This window comes from Gymnodraco acuticeps, unplaced genomic scaffold, assembly GCF_902827175.1.
Source record: "Gymnodraco acuticeps unplaced genomic scaffold, fGymAcu1.1, whole genome shotgun sequence".
In the NCBI taxonomy this organism is placed as follows: Eukaryota; Metazoa; Chordata; class Actinopteri; order Perciformes; family Bathydraconidae; genus Gymnodraco; species Gymnodraco acuticeps.
Window position 1 is genome coordinate 1,486,953 of NW_022990558.1, and position 20,594 is coordinate 1,507,546.

General features: G+C 39.4%; 1 protein-coding gene across 1 annotated transcript in view; it reads left to right on the plus strand.

Moving 5' to 3' along the window:
* Positions 1–20,594, plus strand: part of aatkb (apoptosis-associated tyrosine kinase b) — an 81,452-nt gene that overhangs the window by 38,685 nt on the left and 22,173 nt on the right. Inside the window, exon 3 of the mRNA XM_034227509.1 lies at positions 10,760–10,893. Coding sequence (XP_034083400.1) covers positions 10,760–10,893 — 134 coding nt within the window. The remainder of the gene's footprint in view (positions 1–10,759; positions 10,894–20,594) is intronic.

Consider the following 20,594-nt stretch of genomic DNA (forward strand, 5'->3'; position numbering starts at 1 on the left):
AGAGATACTGTATGAGAAACCAATGTGAGTTGCGTTTATCTTTACCCATGGATGCACAATAAGAACGGATCCATATCGTCTTACTACCATCCCACGGAGCTGTAATAATGGATATATTGCACATGTTTGCTGTAATTCATTATCATACTACATGGGCTGTATGATTAAATCTTGTACCGTAAATGTTGTATTAAATAAAGTTAATATTACCGACATTATTAACGTCCCTGTAGCTTCGTATTGCACTAAGAAGCTTATTGCACTGTATATAAATATATATATATACAGTGCAATAATAATTTCATGCTAAATGAAGCTCTGTTGGATATCACTAGATCCTGTTACAGCGTAATATAAGTACATAACGATTGATGTGTACATTAGCATCATTACTAGCTAGCTGCTAACTGCCGCCCTCGTTCATATCAAATCCATGATAACAACAATCCATTACCATGCTGTCATGAACGCACGGTGCTATTACGTGTACTAGGGCTGTGCAATTAATCGTATTTTAATCGCGATTACGATTATGGTTTGCGACGATTAGGAAAACAGCATAATTGACTAAATACGATTATTTTGCTGGGTGCGCTTTCGCCCCTCCCTAAAAGCCCACTCGGCCACGTGGGAGTGACATGTGTTGTGAGTGTTCAGCGCAAGCGAAGATGTCAGAACAAGAGCAGCAACTAGTTAAAAGAAGGGTCGCGGGGAGATTCCCAGTCGATCGCGAGATGTGTCTAAAAATAGAACAACAATATTCTGTTTTATCGTTAATGTCCTGTAACATAATGTTCCCGTGCCAGAATAATGCACTTGAACGCATCAAAGCTTTGTGATTGGCCGGCCTCACCCCATGTGTCCGGGCGTGGCTGGTGAGCAGTGCACTAGTTCGCTGACGTTGTCCGTGTCAACAGCATGGATGGTCAACAGGAGTGACAGTCCGCACACACACAAGACCGCAATTATGGCAGCAGCAAAAAAGCCCAAAATATATAATTTTCACTCCGAGTGGGAGGATCATTATTTTTGTATCTATTCCAATTCAAAGTTCATCTGTCTCATCTGCAATGCGAGCGTGGCTTTATCGAAGAAGGGTAATTTAGGAGCGGCATTTCAAAACAGTGCACAAACGCTACGAGACGGAATTCCCTCTTAATTCTGCCCTACGCTCCAAAAGGGGAGGGGCCTGAAAGGACAGCTAAATGCACAGCAGTCCATTTTCACCAGGCCCAACAACAAGAGCAAGGCTGCTACCATAGCATCTTATCGTGTCAGTCACGTTCTTGCGAAACACATGAAGTCTTTCGAAGACGGCGAAGTTGTGAAAGAAGCTTTCCTGGAGGCTGCGACGCGCTTTTGTGTGACAGTAAAAATAACAGCAGCATTTCAACAGGTTTTTGATATAATAAAAACTCTATTTAGATACCGTTATTAATCTGCTGTAAGTTTTAGTTTGTTTGAATTTATTCATGATAATTATTGTACAAAATGGTATAAGAATGCAAACATTAAGATCTGTTCTGTTTAAATTGATTATAGTCTATCAGTTCAGAAACTAGTGTTGCTTGCATCCTATTTTAAAGGCATTTATTTTTATACTCTAATAAAATGCAACAAAAAAAGGGTTTGATTCTATTAATGTTGTCTTTTTTATTGCACTGTTGCTGCAGCAGATTACTGTGTAGCTTCAGATCTGAGTTGTCTTATTAGTAAGCCTAATTTATACTTTTGTAGCAACACTATTTTTATATAATGGCAAAGAAAGGGTTCTTCAGAGTCTTTTCTTTTTTCCTGTGTCATATGTGGCAGCACTGCCACAAGTTCCTCTTCAGAGAGGGTCTTCAGTACAGGTGGCAATATCGTCACCTGCCTGCGCTCATCTCTGAAACCAGACCATGTAAACAGGCTGGTATTTCTTGCAAAAAATCTTTAAGAGATGACATGAGCAGCCCTACCAGCATTTGCCATGGTGGCCTAAACATTTTTATTTGGTCTTAAATTGTAGTTCAATATTTATTTCCTGTTACTTCTGGATCATGATGGTTGGCCAGCCTTCAACGTTTAACTGAGTGGAATATGTTGAATATGTTTTACCAAAATGTTGGCTATATGTTAAGGAGTTTTCAGTAGGTTGTGACAGTGCACTGCAACATATTTGATTTCATTTATTTTGGTCTAATTTATTTTTATTTATCATATTAATAATATATGTTTAGTATGGTTTTGGAAGTGCGCTCCAACACATTTATTGATCTTGTTTATTGGTAAAATATTATTTGTTTTAAAGTTCAATAAATGGTCAATGAATAATCGTCAAAATAATCGTGATATCAATTATTGACCAAATAATCGTGATTATGATTTTTGCCATAATCGCACAGCCCTAACGTGTACGCAAATTGACGTGCTTGATGTGAACGAGCATTTTGGTTAAAGTTGCGCATGCTCTATGAGTGCACATACGGGTACTTCTCAGGCATGCTGGGTAATCTGTGACGTTTCACTCTCTCAAAAGTTGAGCCATTTTATCATCATGCGCTAATGAGCAGCTCTCATAGGAATGAATGAGGCCCCGCCTCCCACGCTGTATCCAGTTCTTATTATACATCCATGGAAACGACTCGCTGGTATCTCCAGCTGAGCGCTCATTGGTGGTTTTTACCACGTGCTGCTGATGAAACTCTCCAATTGGCTCGGCAAAAGTTTGTTGTTGTTTTGTGTCAGTTTTACGTCGCCACATCCATTCCCATTTTTCATCATTGTTCCACAATATTTATCATCATGAAATTAATATCCATATATTTTATACTATACTTGCACTGCTTACCGTTTCATACTTTATATATCTTAGCATATTCATACACACTGTTCATACTGCTCACAGGCTGATATCTAGTGTATTCATACCCCTCACTGTTTATTCATCATTCAATTCATTCTATATTTTATTCTGTAGATTGTGTACATTACGTTTTACTTTACTGCTTGTTGCACCTGGTTAGAAGCTAAACTGCATTTCGTTGTCTCAGTACCTGTAATATGTGCAATAACAATAAAGTTGAATCTAATCTTGAGCAGGAACAAATGTATTTACTTAGTACATATCTAACATTAACGATTAAACACATGTGTGCATTCTTTATAAATGCAAACCGAGTCAAGCCGACTCCGGAGGTGGCGGTATGCACCTTAAAGTTGTTTGCAATCCGCCAAATAACCGAGAGAAGAAGGCGAAGAAGAAGGCGAAGAAGAAGAAGAAGAAGAAGAAGAAGACGAAGACGAAGACGACGACGAAGAAGAAGAAGACGACGAAGAAGACGACGAAGAAGAAGAAGACGACTCCGAGCTGTCCGACTTCAGGCGAGCTTTTTGAGACCTCCCCCGGCTGCGATCGGCTATTCTCGTCTACTTTCGAGGCGAGCCGCAACACGTCTCAAACAAGCCTAATGTGTTTCGTGCCTGCAGCACGTCCTTTTCTCCGGTCGGGTCGTGGAAGACCGGAAGCTGTGTGGTTCATAAAAACATGTTCTTACTCAATATCAAGCCACAATTATTGCTTTTATTTTAAATCATATGATTTCGGACTTTTGTTTCCGCCTGTGAGGAAAATAAATGGGGCTCAGATCCTCAGGATACTGAAATCTGTATTTTTTAAATATTTTTTTCCTTCTAATTTGTTATTCTTTTAAAAAATAACACACTGTTATTTACTCACCAATAATAACACACAATTATCCTTGCTTTTATTTATTGGTTTAATTCCATAATCTCTGGCTTTTTTGGCATCCGTCGGGAACTGAATTTCAAAATAAAAATAACCGGAAACAGACGTAGGCATTTTGAGCGATTACCCAAGATCCTCAGCTATGGTTTAAGCTCGCTGATTGAATGTTTTAGCCGCAATGCATGCTGGGATTTGGTGTTTATATGATATGAAATCCGGAAAACATTTTAAAAGAATAAAATAATACTTAATTCCGAGCGCTCTTGCTTTTCTCTTTGAAAGTCATCACATAACGGCATTGTAATACACGGTTCGGCTGCATTACATATTACAGATCTGCCGTAGTTCTTTATTTATAGAGCCCTGATGAGAAGACCTTTGGAAAAACTGGAAGAAATGCCGCCGAAACTGAATACTTGACGTGGATCATAAATATATCAGCAATTAAACAACATCTTCAATTTCTCTTCACACAATACGTCTCCTTGCAGTATCAACACTAATTCTGCTGACTTTTACATTTGATCTAATTCATAGATAGGTTATATTTACACCATAACGGTGCACAGCTGATATAAAAGGACTTGTAGTTTTTAAAGACATTACTGATTTTCTTTGAATATAAGAATGTAAATACTGAGTCTGAAATAGTATAGCAATATGCTGTAAAATTATGTGAAAGCATGAATAAAACTACACATCTTCAGAAGTTGTACATACATAAGTGTCCTACACTAATAATACAAAGTTATTATGGCTGTGTGTACCTTCTGTGCACCGCCTAGTGGTTAAAGCACGTTATTGAATTATTGTTTTTATGTGTTATATTTGATTAAAATATTAAGAGTAGGCCTACATACTTTCATAGGGGGAAAGTAGAAGGTCTGTGATAGAAATATAGAATATAAAAAATCAAGAAGATACTGTAAGTGATCTCTACAATAAAACAGTTTAGTGCAGGATGTACAAAGATGTTAATAGGAGGATGTGCAAAACAGAAAAACGAATTAACCTTTATTTAAACATTAATAATACTTTAGATTAAGGTCTTCTTTTAAATAAGAAAAAAAACTTTGGGGGTTTTCATTTCATTTCAAACCTTTATTTAACCAGATTGGTCCCATTGAGATCATAGATCTCTTTTTCAAGGGAAACCTGCAGCATATAGGTTCCACATGAAACATAAAACAATAAAGGACATTATACATTATATTTACAGGATACATTTACATAGTTATAGACATTTACAAGTGGCCATAGTATCACGAGGGTATCTATCTACAGATAAATATTAAGCCTGACAAATTACTTAACGTCTAATATATTGCTTTCCTGCAATGTTAACTATGTTGAAGCACTTATTTTTAACTGATATTATACATATTAATTATACTCTTATGTATGTAGATAGTTTGTTTGTAGCCTTTATTTAACCAGGTGAAAGCCCCTTGAGATCAAAAGATCTCTTTTTCAAGGGTGACCTGCAGGACATTAGTTACACATGTAACATAACAACAACAGAACAACAATAAGGATGACAAACAACATAATGTACAGAGTCCAGTTTACAAACTCTATTTACAGTGACAGGTACCATGAGTATCAAACACCATGTCACCCAGCTGAGTTTTAAAATGATGCAGGGGAACCAAAGTGCTCAGTTTTAAACATGTTTGCAGACTGTTCCAATTTAGTGGAGCTGCACAACTAAAAGCTTTCTTCCCTAAGACAGTCCTAGCACTTGGCACATTTAATAAAACAACATCATGAGATCTCAGGCAATATGTACTTTCAATTCGAGAGATCAGAGAGCAGATATAAAAAGGTAGTTTACCCAACATGGCTTTGTAAATGAACATGTACCAATGACTGAGCCTCCTAGTATAAGAAATGTGCAGAATTTGACAGTTTAATGGTGGAGGTATATTACACACATATTGATAGATGTCTTGTAATGCGCTGTTGAGGAACCTGTGACCCAAGATTTTCATTCATTGCATAACTACACCGTAGTTGTGTATATGATATGTCAATAAACTTTTGAAAATCTTGAAATCTTGAAAGGGATGTGCAAAATAGCCATAATATACAGTCTTTAATTAACTTATAGTAGCACTTTGAATTGCCTTGTGTTGAAAAGTGCTATATAAATAAACTTGCCTTGCCTTGCCTTGCCTTGCCTTGCCTTGCCTTGCCTTGCCTTGCCTTGCCTTGCCTTGCCTTGCCTTGCCTTGCCTTGCCTTGCCTTGCCTTGCCTTGCCTTGCCTAGTGTGTTGAGTGCTGTGGAGGCTCTCCTGGGGGGTTGGATGCAGAGTACACAGCCCTTCAGCCTCCTTCTCACATGCTTTCTTCTCTCCTCTTGTCTCTCTTGCTCGCTCCCTCTTCATCACTTAGTCATCAGGATGTGCATCAGCTCTCTGCCTCTGGAGGCTAAAAATGGCTACCACCTCTGAGTAGCTGAAAGCTACACGGTACTTCAGCTTCTAGCATCAAGGAGTAAAGGTGCAGCTGCTCAGAAATAGTCGGTCCAGGTTCACTGTCAGTGGAGGGACATGTCCTGTGCAGTGGCGGTTTTATATGTACAAAAGTGGTGGGGCACAAAAAACTTAGATGTCTATAAGCTTCTGCAGTGAGGTTCATGGCTGGTGAGGCATTGGCACTGACTCTTCAGGTTTACAAATATTATATTTTGACCTAAATCAAAATATAATATTATTTTCAAAAGCTTTTTTTGTCTGATGCTTCAATTAATTTTAAACAGACAGTTCAACAAAAGGATACCCAAATAATGTAATTTTATCATTTAAATATTGAATTGTTCTCTCTTAGTAAGATCCCATTTTCAATAAAATTGCAGTCTTACCTTGACTTGAAGATTAAGTCCATTTGCCTATCCTTCTGGACAAAAATCTCTATTATTTTTTTGTAAAAGTCCTCCTTATCTTCTTGTAGTTTCAAAAGTCTATCATACATCTAATCTAATCAATAGATTTATGATTCGAAAATTATAAAAGTAGGGTAGACATGTGGATATTATCCGGCTGAACAAAACGTGCATTTATCTAACAGGTTTGTTTCCCACAGATCTTATTTTGAGCTATTTTCTAAAATCCTATGGAGAAACCTCATTGCTTTTTTGTCGAGGGATGCCATGCGCAGCTTACTTCCTGGTTTTAGGACGTGTCTCTCTCCTCCTCTTCACCTGCTCTTCCCACACTGCACTTTTCGCGGCACACGTACTTACAGCCAATCAGCTCTGAATTATGTGAGATGACGTATGGTGGGGATGGCAGCACTATGCCCCTATGGTCATTATTTTTTTGCCACACACATTAAATAGGAAAATATTCTGAGCATGCGCAGTGTAGTTTTTACAGTCACCATTGACTTAGACAGTGAGAGGGAGGGGCATGATCGGGTTTTGTCCCACATGGCTCTAAACAGCTCAATAGGCACACACTGTAGACACTAATTAGAAGAACACAGACTAAAACAGCAATGTACAGACGAATCAGATGATTAACCATGATCTTAAAATATATTTTATATATTTTTTAATTTATTTTTTGCATTTTTTTGTAATCATTATTTTTAATACTTTCTGCTGACACTAGGTGGGGCTGTGCCCCACCTGCCCCTAATGACCAGTCACCACTGGTCCTGTGAACTAAACGGCCTTTATCCGGAGACATTTGTCTCTTTGGATCTGGGCTCTTTACAGCTAACGAGGCAGAATGCTCTCTATTTCATTAAGGTTAGCAGTCAATGGTATTGATTTTACACAGAGACAACAACAACAACAACAACAACTTGTGTTTGTGTTCCAGGGAAGGGTCCATACCATCAACTAGTTACAAAGAGAGGATTAATGACGTATAGTTATTCGGTTACTAACTGGCCAGACGGCATCATAATAAGCCTGCATCAATAGATGACAATTAATATTCTCTTTCTCTGCTAGACATCTTATTAGTTTCTGGACTAAGTTTGTTTCTGCAACTTCCTACCCTGTAATGGAACAATTATCATTATGTTTTGGACTCAAGCCCATTCTGAATAAATGTAACTTAAACAGGAGTAAATGCAACTGTTGGGGACTATACGTTCAGATGTGGATGAATCCAAATAGGATGCCTTACCCAGTGTGTATGTGGGATTGAACCAACATTTGACCATGGGAATGAAGGAACATGTCAACGAGAGAGACTGAGTGGCTCATTGATGTGTTTTGAATGTTTCCTAGGACTGCATGCACTGAGGGATTTTTTAAATAAGTTAAAAGAGAGTTTTGGTAGAAAACTGCACTCTAAATGTAACCAAAGTTGTTTTTAAAATACCCTTTGTGTTCAGTTTAATGTATAATGCTTTCAGTAAAAGCACGTTGGTAAAAATGTCCTTGATTGTTTTAATTTAACGATTAAAAGTGTTTAAGTCTTTAGAGGACATTTGCTGACAATACAAAAATGATGGGCGTGGCAGTAATATAATTGTGTACAGTGTAACAGCTGGATTTAACGCCCTGTTTCATTGTGCCTAGCTGCACATGGACCTTACTGTGTTCTTCAAATATGAATCCTGAGCTGTTTCCCCGGTCGCTCTCTCTCGCTGTGCTGATATGTAAGTGAGGGAGTTTTAAATAAACCGCAACAGAGTATGTCTCTGCTCTCTGTAATCACCCCCCTGACAAATAAAGAGTAATTCAATCTGAATCGCCTTGCATGGCGTTTCAAAGCACTAAAGGGTCGTTGGCTGATTTAGCAATTTGGCTTTTTCCACTACTTCCACCCACTCTGCTTCATGTGGCATCATATTGTGCTTTTTATGGACACTCTGTCACGGACCACTGCTTTTATTTGAGAGTAACATTCAACAGTTAGGGACTCCATGTTCCACAAACCCCTGAGCTGGCCAGTTAATGCACGTCACTGTTAAATGTGCATGTTTTTTTGTCTGTTTCCCTATTGTGTTTCTATATTCAGCCAGCCGGCCTCCTACACCACAATGTTCAAACTCTGTCCAATTACACTAAGAGCCTGATACTCACTGAGCCAGTTGCACCAGCTTTCAGAGGATCAGCGTGTGTGTGTGTGTGCTGGGTGGCACTGCTGTTGGCAGGAATCAGTGTGAGAGATTTACAGCTGAAGGCATGGCTGTGTACGTTTCCGTGGTAACCGTTGCAGAATAAGATGGAAAAAATAGCTGAAAAATACCCATAAAATTGGGAACAGGACATACAATTGGATAGAGGACGATTCAAACCTTCAAAGTCTGAAAATAGGCAGCGCTGAAACAGATTGAGGCTCAGAGTGACAGAATGAAAAAGAAATGGAGCCTGAGGAAAGAAACTCAACAGAGGAATCCACACCATCTGGGGCTTCAGAGGCAGAACTAGAGTGTGTAAATATTGTAGGTAAACTGAATTAATTATGTATCATTATTTTACTTTGATCTCAATTTGAATTAAATCACAGAATGTGTTGTTTTGGAGGTAAATCGTGCTGAATGAATGATGCGTTCAGGGCACATGAGAGGTGTTTATCATAGTCAGCCAGAGACCTCTTTAAGTGTCTTTTAGAATGTTTTATTGGATTTTATGTCTTTTATGTCTTATTCATTCTGAACTATTTCCACATGTACTAACCCTTAAATGTTTTATAGTATAAATACCAACTTAAGAAATATATGACCAACATGTTTGCTCTGTGGATTTTAGAAAAAGTCTGCTTGTAAAAACTATAAACCTTTTCAATACAGTACGTTTTACAATGGTTATGTTAATTCTAAAGTAAAAATAATGTGAGAAATATTCAAACTACCATACCAAATCATAGTGAACATGAACAACAAACATATCAATAGACCCACAAGTTGGCATCACAACAAACTTAATTATATACTGTAAAGTCTTAACTAAAGAGGTAGACAAATATACTGGGAAAAAAATAAACAAAATGTAATAAATGCACACAATTAGCACGCATATACTATATCTTTATTTGCATATTACTCTCACAGTAATGTCATTTATTCAAATGAAAAAGCCATAACATATGCCTCTGTTTGGGTAAAGGTCATACATCAACAAATGCATTTCGAGCCTAGTTTTCTGAGCAGAGTGGATCATTGTGTGCTGCGTAAATTATACTCAGCTATTATATTTCAGAGCATTTGATTTGGAGCAGAAACATTATGGCAAACTATAAATCAAACATGTGAATGTCGCAAAATATAAATATGAGCTCTCCTGAGAAATCATGAGCTATTCTATAATGCATTGGAAATGATACGATGTAAAACCTACTTATATAAGATCACAGTCCTTTTATTGTTGTAATTGAATTCCTTCCATATGCCATAAACAGGCTTGGGGAGTAACAGGATCATGTAATCAGGATACAAGATGTACAGTTATATACAAATATGTAATCAGATTACTGTTACATTTATAAAATTGAGAATAACTAGCAGGATTACAGTGTTATTAAAACCTAAAAAGAGCACATAGTGTTTGTTGTAAAGGGTCAGATTGTATATTTATTTTCATTTCAGCAGGTGAACCTGTATGTCCATACAATAGTGTGTGTGAGCTTAACTGCGTGTATTAAACTAAAACGGAGCATTTTTACGTCAGCTCAGATTTTATTTCGGCTTTTTTTAAACTGTAGGATGTGCTCATGTGTTTCATTGTTGGTGTATAGGCTACTGCCTGAATATGCTGAGTGAAAGGCAGGTATTCCTGCAAATAAAATAATTGTTCATACTAAATATCTTGGTTTCTTATTTTCTAAGGTTACATTGTACTCTTGTCTTACATACTACATTAAAACATCTTATTGTTATTTATTTTCTCTTTTATTTATTTGAATTGATATTGAGGTAATCAAAAAGTACCGTAAAGTAATCATTTTAATTACTTTTTTTACGTTACTAGTAATTGTTCTTTACATTTTTAAAGTAACCCTCCTGACCCTGGTCATATGAGTGTTAGGCCTGTGCTCATGTTCTGCCTGTGTGTAACTCTGTGTCCTGCAGATGGCGCTCCGCTGAGTGAGCTGTCCTGGTCCTCGTCCCTGGCTGTGGTCGCCGTCTCCCTGTCCGGCCTCTTCTTCTTCGTCTTCCTCATGCTGGCCTGCCTCTGCTGCAAGAAAAGCAAAACCGGCTTCAAGGTGAGCCTCTCCTTGGAGCTCTCCTCAGCCTCTACATCAAACATGAAAGAAATATGAGGGATAGAGACACACATCATACACACACTCATTCAATCATTTGATGTTTTTATGGAGTCTTGCATGGAGATACGTACTCTATCTCTGTCTTTGCCAATGAATTTTATTGACCCGCACACAGAGCGTTCCTCTCAGCCTGTCATTAGACTTCCATTAGATTGAGTACACAAGGTCTCCAGCCATTGGTGATGTTGATGGGAAGTAGATAAAATGGCAGACAAAGGTGGTGAGGTTGTGTTTATGTAGCGGCACGAGACCCTTCTGTGTCATTGATGTAGACCCCATTTGTGAACTGCATACATAAATGGGTCAGGGCCCGGATAAAATGGGACAGGGAGCAAGGAATGTAGTGAAAGTGTTTCTGTGGGTAGGTTGGAGGAATTGAAGGAATGTGCATTTAATTGCAGAAATGCTTAAGCTTGTATATCTGTGACTGTTTTCCTTCTGTGGGTCAGCTGTGTGTTCCTGTTGATTCACCTATTTTAAACACATTATATTGTGGCGTTTTCTAGCAGAAAAACTATTTATGTTATAATCATTTTCACTAAATCCCATTTTTTAAACATGGTTGCTTTAAAAAAGAACTCTGAAACATTTCCCTCTAAAACATTTGAGCATCGATTTTTGGTTCATTTTGAAACTTGCATTATTACTAGTCTTCTTCCACTCTGCCATTTGGTGCAGTGTTTCTTGGTCTATTATCACTAGCATAACTGAATAACTTGATAATAGGGCTGGGCGATTTTTTCGGTTTTAACGATTAATTTGCATTTTTACTTTCCTACGGTTTGTGAAATGGCTGAACCGAAAAATCGCGATTTAAAAACATTTCTAGACTCCGCAGATTTGTTTTGCTTTAAGGGACTCCGTAGTAGCTTACTCTCTCACTTTCCAGAACGCGCACAAAACTCAGCCACATTGCCTGTGACTACCCGATCTGCAGCTCTGTGTACACATATATCACTTAAATTATTCAATACATCCTTTGTACTGAAGTATTCAAGAGTAAATAAAGTAAATAAAGTTTAATATAAATGATTTGCTGTGGCCAATTGTTTTCATTGCATTTACAGACCCGTGTAAATCTCTGATACCACCCAATGAATGCATTGACTTGCTTGTAGAACCACGCTACACAAAACAGATAGCAACACCTATACAAACTGTTTTTAAAAAAGGGGCTACTGTATCGACCTATATAAAGTATATACATTTTTTTTTTCTTTCAAAATACCAAAAATATCTTGCATTTTAGCCATGCCTCATTTCGCTCCATTTGCTTTTTCCAGTGCTGTTTTGCAGAGGGCTGATTCTGTGAGCTGCAGCTGACCACGCCCCCCTGCAGGAGAGGGGAGCGTGCTCTGAGATCAGCTGCTGGGCGGTCTGTAGAGGGGGAGGAAAAGAGATCTCCGTCCTCCGTGTTTTATTCTTATAGAAGTAAGAAGAGAAGTAATGGGGCAGAAACCCTCCTTTTTACGCAGCGGTCCAGACATAGACATCAAACGGCGACACATATTCAGTTGGCAGTTACTTTGGCATTAGGGCAGATACTTCCCAAGGTCTGACATCATGAAGTGTGCTACTTTTAAAGCAAGCAACGATGTTTTCAAATCTGTAATAAAAAAGCTCCTCAAAAACACTATCGAAGCAGTTCCTGCCGTTGCTACGTTAGTTCAAACAGTAACAACGGACTACTTTTCTTAGCGGATGCATGTCAATTTAAATAAATACAACTATTTTTTAAGTCAATAAAATCATTTTCTAAATCCATAAAAGCATTTCAATTAATATTAGGAGTCATGTCGTTACTTTGTTGAGAATGTGGCCATGTTTAATAAGCGGGATAATGTGCACATTGCATAATGTGCCTTCATGCCGATCTAGATCCCTCCGCAAAAAAAACAAAAACACGGCTCGTTCGCAGGCGAGAGCCGGCTCCCGTTGTTCACTTAAAAGAGTCGGCTCTTGGAGCCGGCTCGTTCGCGACCCACACATCACAACTGACAGTGTCGTCTACCTCCCAGTCAGAGCAGGACAAAATTGAAGCTGAGCTGTCATCCTATTTGTTGTCGTCTGAGACAGACCCTGATACAGACCCACTGCAGTGGTGGAAGCTACATGAAGCTAACTTCCCAAGACTGAGTAATCTGGCCAAGAAATATCTCTCCATTCCTGCCACCCTTCGGAGAGGGTTTTCAGTACGGGGGGTAACATTGTAACATGCCAAAGAGCATGCCTCAAGCCAGAGGCAGTAGACAGGCTTGTCTTCCTCGCGAAAAACCTGTAGACAACTTCCTAGAAAGTTAAAGGGATGTTATTTTGTTTGAGGGTATTTTTTTATTATTCATTTCATTATCATTATTTATTATTTGTTGTATTTCATTTTACAAGTTTTTTCAGGGATGGCCTAAAAGACATTTTTTTTCCAGTTTGATTTAAAAAAAATCTTTGCACATTAATGACAGCCAAGTGCCGTGGTGCTGTTTTTATTTTATTATTTTTATTCTTGAACAACTGATTTGTTCACATAGGCCTAGACTACTTGGTAATCTCATTTATTTGTATTGTGTTAATAAAGAAAATATGTATTTAAATGTTGCCTTGGTCTGGTTTGTTTAGAAAAAAACAGAAAAAAACAGAAACAAATCGAGGTTTAAATCGAAAATTGTCCATTAGTTAGAAAAAAAAATCGCGATTTTATTTTTAGGCCAAATCGCCCAGCCCTACTTGATACTGAGGAATATCATATAGCTTGCCTCACATTTACTTGCTCAGTTGGCAGGAATGCGTATCCCATCATCTCTGCAAGCTTGTACAGACCGCTAGTGGTCCAAATCAGCATAGTCCATAGGCTACTACTTTTGTAGTAGGTTATTGACAGAAATAGTGTTTACTCACAGCAGCAGGATGAGGCTGTTTGAGGAATGGCAGTGCTTTGAGTTAAATGCTAACAACAACATGCTAACACGCTCACAATGACAACCACCAACAACGACACACTGCAATTTGTTTCCCAGTAACTTGAGTTGTTCCCAACATTTTCCAGAACTGAGGAAAATAACTAAAAATAAAATGTAACGGACAACCTGCATAGCTAGCAGGGAATGCTAAAGTGCTATCTTCTTCCTGTTTTTGCTACAACTCACTTCCTTATAGCCGTATCAAATATTAATTTTCCATTTCCCTTAGTTTTGAACTGTTGGTTGGGTATGAGGTTACATTTTATGTTTGAAAAAAATCATATCCTCAACAAACCCCTGCTGTGATGATATTCCTGCACAACAATTACAACTGTCATTTTGATATTTAGGTCACAACGTAATGTAAGCAAGTAACGTAGCATGTGGGTCGATAATGGTAAATTGCAGAAGTGTTTCTGCCGCATTGACACTGTGATGAGAAATAAAAAATGAAACCTGTCAGACAACTTTTATATTGAGTCAAAGACATACTGTATAAAACAGTTTTAATAATCAGGTATGCCTTTGGGTGCATCTCCATCATCTTTTCTCCCTTTATTCATCCTCAGCCTTTCTCCATTCCTCAATTTTCTCTCCACTTTGAATGCCTGCAGAAGCACAGCTGTACTGATTTCAGAGGCCATGTTGCCTAACATCCTGTCCTCTCTTAATTGTGTGTGTGAATACATCTGCATCTTGCATTTCTGGATGCCTATTCCTCACATATGCGGCATTCACACCAGTGCTTTTCCCTTTCTAGCTCCGAGCGGGAGCTTTTCTGGTTCAGCTCCGGTTTCCCTTTTCTGCTCCCGCTCTGTTCACACCGCCCAGAGCCCGACTGGGTGCTGCCGCTGCTGCGTCATGACGTCACCGTTTACATCCCTGATTTGCTCCCCAACGGTGTTACGGCGCTCACAACAACAATAACTGCGTCGGGTCGATGATCGTGTTGCTTTTAATCACACGAAGCCAGATTAAATTAAATAACGACTTCTCCAGCCTTATGCTTTTCTCCAGAGTGCCGTGGTTCATTGTTTATTAATGTGTTTCTGCAGCATTTACCGACCGCTGCAGTGCTGGCTGCTCTTCCACGGGAGTTTATTCTCCCGTTAGCTCCCGGTTAGCTCACACTGCAGCGGCCGCTCTAAAGTATTCACTGTCCGACTCACACAAGCAGCGGTATGGGCATAGATATGTCTCATAATTATTTGTGTGAACATAAAAATAATTTGTGTGTAAATATGTGATTTGTAAATGTAAAACAACATCCACAAATGCATTTAAAAGATTTGCAAACTCACAAATACATTTGCAAGTGTAAAACGGATCTGCAAATACGCTAAATATGTTCACAAATTAAAAAAGATCTGTGAATATCTCTTTAACATTTACACCTTTCGATCAGGCATTTGTGAATCCATTTTGTATTTGTGGACCAAAAATGCGCTTGCGGATCTCAAATCTCTGTTCGCGGATCGTCTTTTTACACACACGGAATTTTGAGACATATTTTCCGCCGGTCTCGGCTAAAATCTACTCGTGTCACTCGGTTATTTTCGGAAACCACGTGATGGCCTGCTGATGACGACATTTCCGCATGATTTCAAAGTAAGAGCATGATGGTTTGTTTAATGCTCTGTTTTTGTATTATAATGAACAGCGGAACGTTAGATGTATTCTTTATCACCATAACCCTGACCTAAATACGGTGCTTTTCTACAGATTACTTTATTACTGCACTGGTAAGGTAAGATTAGGCCGATTAATAAGGTGTGAAGTGCTTTGTAACTTCGACCCGCTTGACTGAATACACAACAAACAATGAAGAAAGAGTTTTATCTGGGCTGTTTCGCTGCCAGCTGCTCCCCCGGGACCCGAAAGTGGCGTATAGCCTGCACTTCAACATCAACGAAAGTGCTCGATATATGCTATATTGAACCAATAACACAAACTAACTGTATCACTATAACATGATGATGATGGTGATGGTGATGAAGAATGCATCTAACGTTCCGCTGTTCATTATAATACAAAAACAGAGCATTAAACAAACCATCATGCTCTTACTTTGAAATCATGCGGAAATGTCGCCATCAGCAGGCCATCACGTGGTTTCCGAAAATAACCGAGTGACACGAGTAGATTTTAGCCGAGACCGGCGGAAAATATGTCTCAAAATTCCGTGTGTGTAAAAAGACGATCCGCGAACAGAGATTTGAGATCCGTGAAAAGAGATTAGAGATCCGCAAGCGCATTTTTGGTCCACAAATACAAAATGGATTCACAAATGCCTGATCGAAAGGTGTAAATGTTAAAGAGATATTCACAGATCTTTTTTTTATTTGTGAACATATTTAGCGTATTTGCAGATCCGTTTTACACTTGCAAATGTATTTGTGAGTTTGCAAATCTTTTAAATGCATTTGTGGATGTTGTTTTACATTTACAAATCACATATTTACACACAAATTATTTGTATGTTCACACAAATAATTATGAGACATATCTATGCCCATACAGCTGATACATATCCCCAGTTCCCCTTAGCCTAAGTGAATGTGTGTCAGTCTGAATTGACGCTGTTTGGCATCACAACGCTGTTATGAAAGTTTCTCTGGTATAAAATGGGTGATGTTAGCATAGCAACCGAAGCCAAACTGACTACTTGCTATTGCTATCCTATTGTGGCATAAACCGTTTTCTACAGGCACATTTTACCGGCGTATTTTTATTATGATTCTACTTGTGATAGTCGGACACGACAACCTGTGCAGCCCATGTATTGATTCCATCCGATAGCTGCTATAATACAAAACAAAACGTCTGCCTCTCTCCACAATGATCAATAACAATGAACGGATGGTCAAAGTAAGGTACAAATAAACAAAATCACACGAAGCCTGGTTAGTGTTGCCTGACTTTATAAAGTGTGTTTATAAGCACTACTGCTTGTAGGCAGGCATGACAGTCGACCCATGTTCAGGGGAGGTGGGTTTAGTTTCCTGCACGTCTTGACGTAAGAGAGACGTAAGCGACGCCACCTCTTAGCTCCGAAGCTCTTGCCTCTAGACCGACACTTTTTTGGAGCTGGAAGTGAACCGGATTCCGGAGCTAAGAGCCGTCGCCGCTGCGGTGTGAACAGGAAAAACCGGCGCTTTTCAGGCTCCAGCTCCGAGCCGGAGCTGAAAAAGCGCTGGTGTGAAAGGGGCAATACAGTTTGTATAACGTGAATGATGCCTGGTTTGTGTCTTTGGCACGTTGGACCACCCAGTGCGGACCTGTTGGGGTGTGTCCGGGGAAGGGGCCAGGGTTTGGAGGGAGGGGGAGAGAGAGGGTGAGAGGGCGTGAGGAAGGGCATACCCATGAGGCCACAGTGCATCCGGCCTCAAGGCCCCATCTGGAATCAGACACAGCCTCTCCCAGAGCAGGAAGAGAAAAAACTTCAAGAGGAGACGAGAGTGAAAAGATTCTCTGTGTTTTACTGAAGGAGAGATGAGAAAACATCCTCCAGAAATCCTTTCAGTTGAAACGGGCTACTTTCTGGGTTTTGACTTTGTTTTAGTTTTAAAAGTTTGCAGTAAAAAGTTTGCATTGAAAGCCTTTTCTGATTTCTATGATTGAATATTCTGACCTTTAAAAAATATGTTCAAATGAAAATCTTATTTGCAAATTATTTTTACATTTTAAGGAATAGCTCAACATTTAAGAATACCTGTCTTCTTTCTAACCCCTGCAAAAGAGCAGATAACTGCACTTTTCAAATGTCAAAGTAATCCTTTAAAGAAATAACTATTGTAGTTGGAAGTTTTCAGTATGGTTTAAGGAGAATGAAACTCCCAAAACTACGATGGCCAAATCATGTTACAACGGCCCAAAACACTTACATTAGAATAAACTCAACTTTCAACTGTCACTGGAAACTACCCTTAAATCTAAGTTGTATTGGCTTATTTTAACAATGTGATCACATGGCTCCTTCCGATATTATTGCAGATCTGCTGTTAGCTAGCTAGCTCACGCAGCTAACCTAGTCAATTGGGACGGGTGGCGCAGTGGTCTGTGCGTTTGATCATCAGATCAAGGGGGCGTTGGGGAACTCCTGTTCGAAACGGGCTCCCGCCCCACTGCGTCAGGCCGCTGTGTCCTTGGGCAAGAGTCAGACACTTCACCCGAATTTGCTCCTGTGGGTATTGTCAGGGCCGCCCCTCCCTACAGGCCAATCACGCAGGCTGCATGGGGCCCCGCCTTGCGCAGGGGGCCCCGCCCAGAGGGCCTCAGCTGCTGTGCGCAGTTCTCCGCTCAGTTCTCCGCACACCCCCCGCGAGAGTGAGAGGTGAGAAGGGGAGCACGTCTGTAACCCGACACCGTTGCAATGAATCGACATCTGACCAATCACGGCTTTGATACGGCCACTAGTGCAGGTGAAGAGATGTCGGTGAAATTATTGTATGAGTCAAATGTACAACTTGCGAAAGTCAAATTGCCAATTGCCATATTAAAACATCAGCTGCAATTCACGACATGAAGAAGGCAGTCTCAGCATAGCATATAGGCTAATGGAGATGCAGTTATTTCCAGCATTCTTTATTTAACATTCAAGTATGTTATGCCTTTTATCTGCTAATGTACTGGAGGAAGAGTGATACACTGTCTGTCTAGTTGGCTTACATAACAGTTAAAGTTTACAGCTTAAAAAACATGGAGCATTTTTCCCCCTTTTATTCATTTGTATGTCAATTTGCACATTTCTGGTGATGCTCAGCCTCTCCCCTTAACTCCTAACAGTCATCATGTCAACCACAACACAGAGAAATACTGATAGAAATGTGTGTGTAGTTGTTGATACATTGCTGACACAGAGGGAACTACATTTGAATACAGATTTAAGAAATATCAGTTTTTGAGCATGTCATAAGCATGTTTTGTCTTGACTATATGACAACTATATTATAATAAAATAATATAGTATTTATATTATTGAATTGATTATGATTATGATTATTATTATTAGTAGAAGTAGTTTATTTGCATTCATTATATTTTAATCTTTTTGAGGCTAGTATTTGGCAGGAAATACAGACGTACATGCACATTTAGCATTTACCTCACTGTATACAAAAGTAACTGTGTTGATACTAATAATAAACAGGAATTATATTTGCAAAGTAGCCTACTTTGTTTCCAAAAAAATGTGTTTCACTCCTGTCGGTAGCAGGGGGGGGCCTCATCTCACAATGTCGCTTGGGGCCCCAAGTTGGCCAGGGGCGGCCCTGGGTATTGTCCACAGTAGATGACCATTACATGTATGATCTGTATGTGTAATGTGTATTTGTAAAGCACTTTGAGAGTCTTTGATAAAGCGCTATAATAAATATAAGGATTATTATTATTATTATTATTAATTCAAATATACTGATAAAACATTTAAAAACAGGCTAACTCTGCGAGTGACAGTTGGCCAACTTTATAATCCCGAACATCAACAAGCACTCCAGTCCCAGCTGTGTGCGTCACTTTTTAGTGTCCCCTTTATGTAGTTATTTGTAGTGTTTTGTTTATACAGTAAATACTGCGCATGAGTTGTCAAGTCAGTCAGTGAATATGTTTCTTCATTTGCATTTATTTTTGGCACATTTGTGTTTTCAAACTTGCATCGTTTTTTGCAAGTGCAGCGCCTTTGTTCTAATGTAAGTGTTTAAGGCCGTTTGCCACTTTCGGCCACCGTACAAAGGGCAAGATAATGTGTTAAAATACCTTAAGAAAACCTGGATCTGACCTTCAACAAAAAATAAGCGGAATTAGTTCAATATTTGGGACAACTATTAGTTTTCTAAGGATCATTTGTAGTGGTTATTTAGTGATCAATTTAGGATTACTCATTCTATGCGCATTCTGATTTGTTAAACAGTTAAACAAGCCTAATGAATGTAAAGCTCCATAACTTTTCAGGTTAAGGCATATAATTATGAAGGTGGAGGTCAGGTTCAGAGGTCATGAATTAAAGCAGATTGAGGATGATCCGCATAAGTGTTATCCAAAAAATGTGTGTGTGTGTGTGTTGTCCATTTTTCTGGGGAAGGGGACTGCCCTGCAGATGTTGTTTGGCTTTTAGGAGAGAGAGAAAGAGAGAGGAAGAGAGGGGGAGTGATGTCACATGTATAGTATGTGAACCCCCCCACTCCTCCTCCCCCCATCCTCCCACTTGTATTTTTTTCTCCCTCACATTTTTGTGGGGGCTCAATTTCTCTCCTCCTCTCCCTCAAGAGACAACCCCATCCGCTCTGGCCTGTGAGCTGGGAGATAGCGCTCCTCCTCCTCCTTCCTCCCCCCCTGCTCCTCCTTTTCTCCATCCCTCCATCCCTATCAGTCCCGGGGACAGTCAGTGGTCAGCTCTCTTCCTCCTCTTCCTCCTCTCCTGGACTCAACAATGAGACTCTCTCTGCAGAGATGATGCCTCTTTCTGCAGCCGCTCTCCCTGGCACCACCACCCTCCTGCTGCCCTGCTCCCTTCACACAAATAGGAACCCTGTGTGTGTGTGTGTGTGTGTTTTATGGTTGTGTGAGAGAGAAAGACAGAGACAGACATGCTGAAAACTAAGCTGAGGGTGTTGCCATCCCACCCTGTGGACTCTGAGGAAAGGTAAGATAACTGGGGGTCACAGAAAAACTAAGCCTCATGCATCA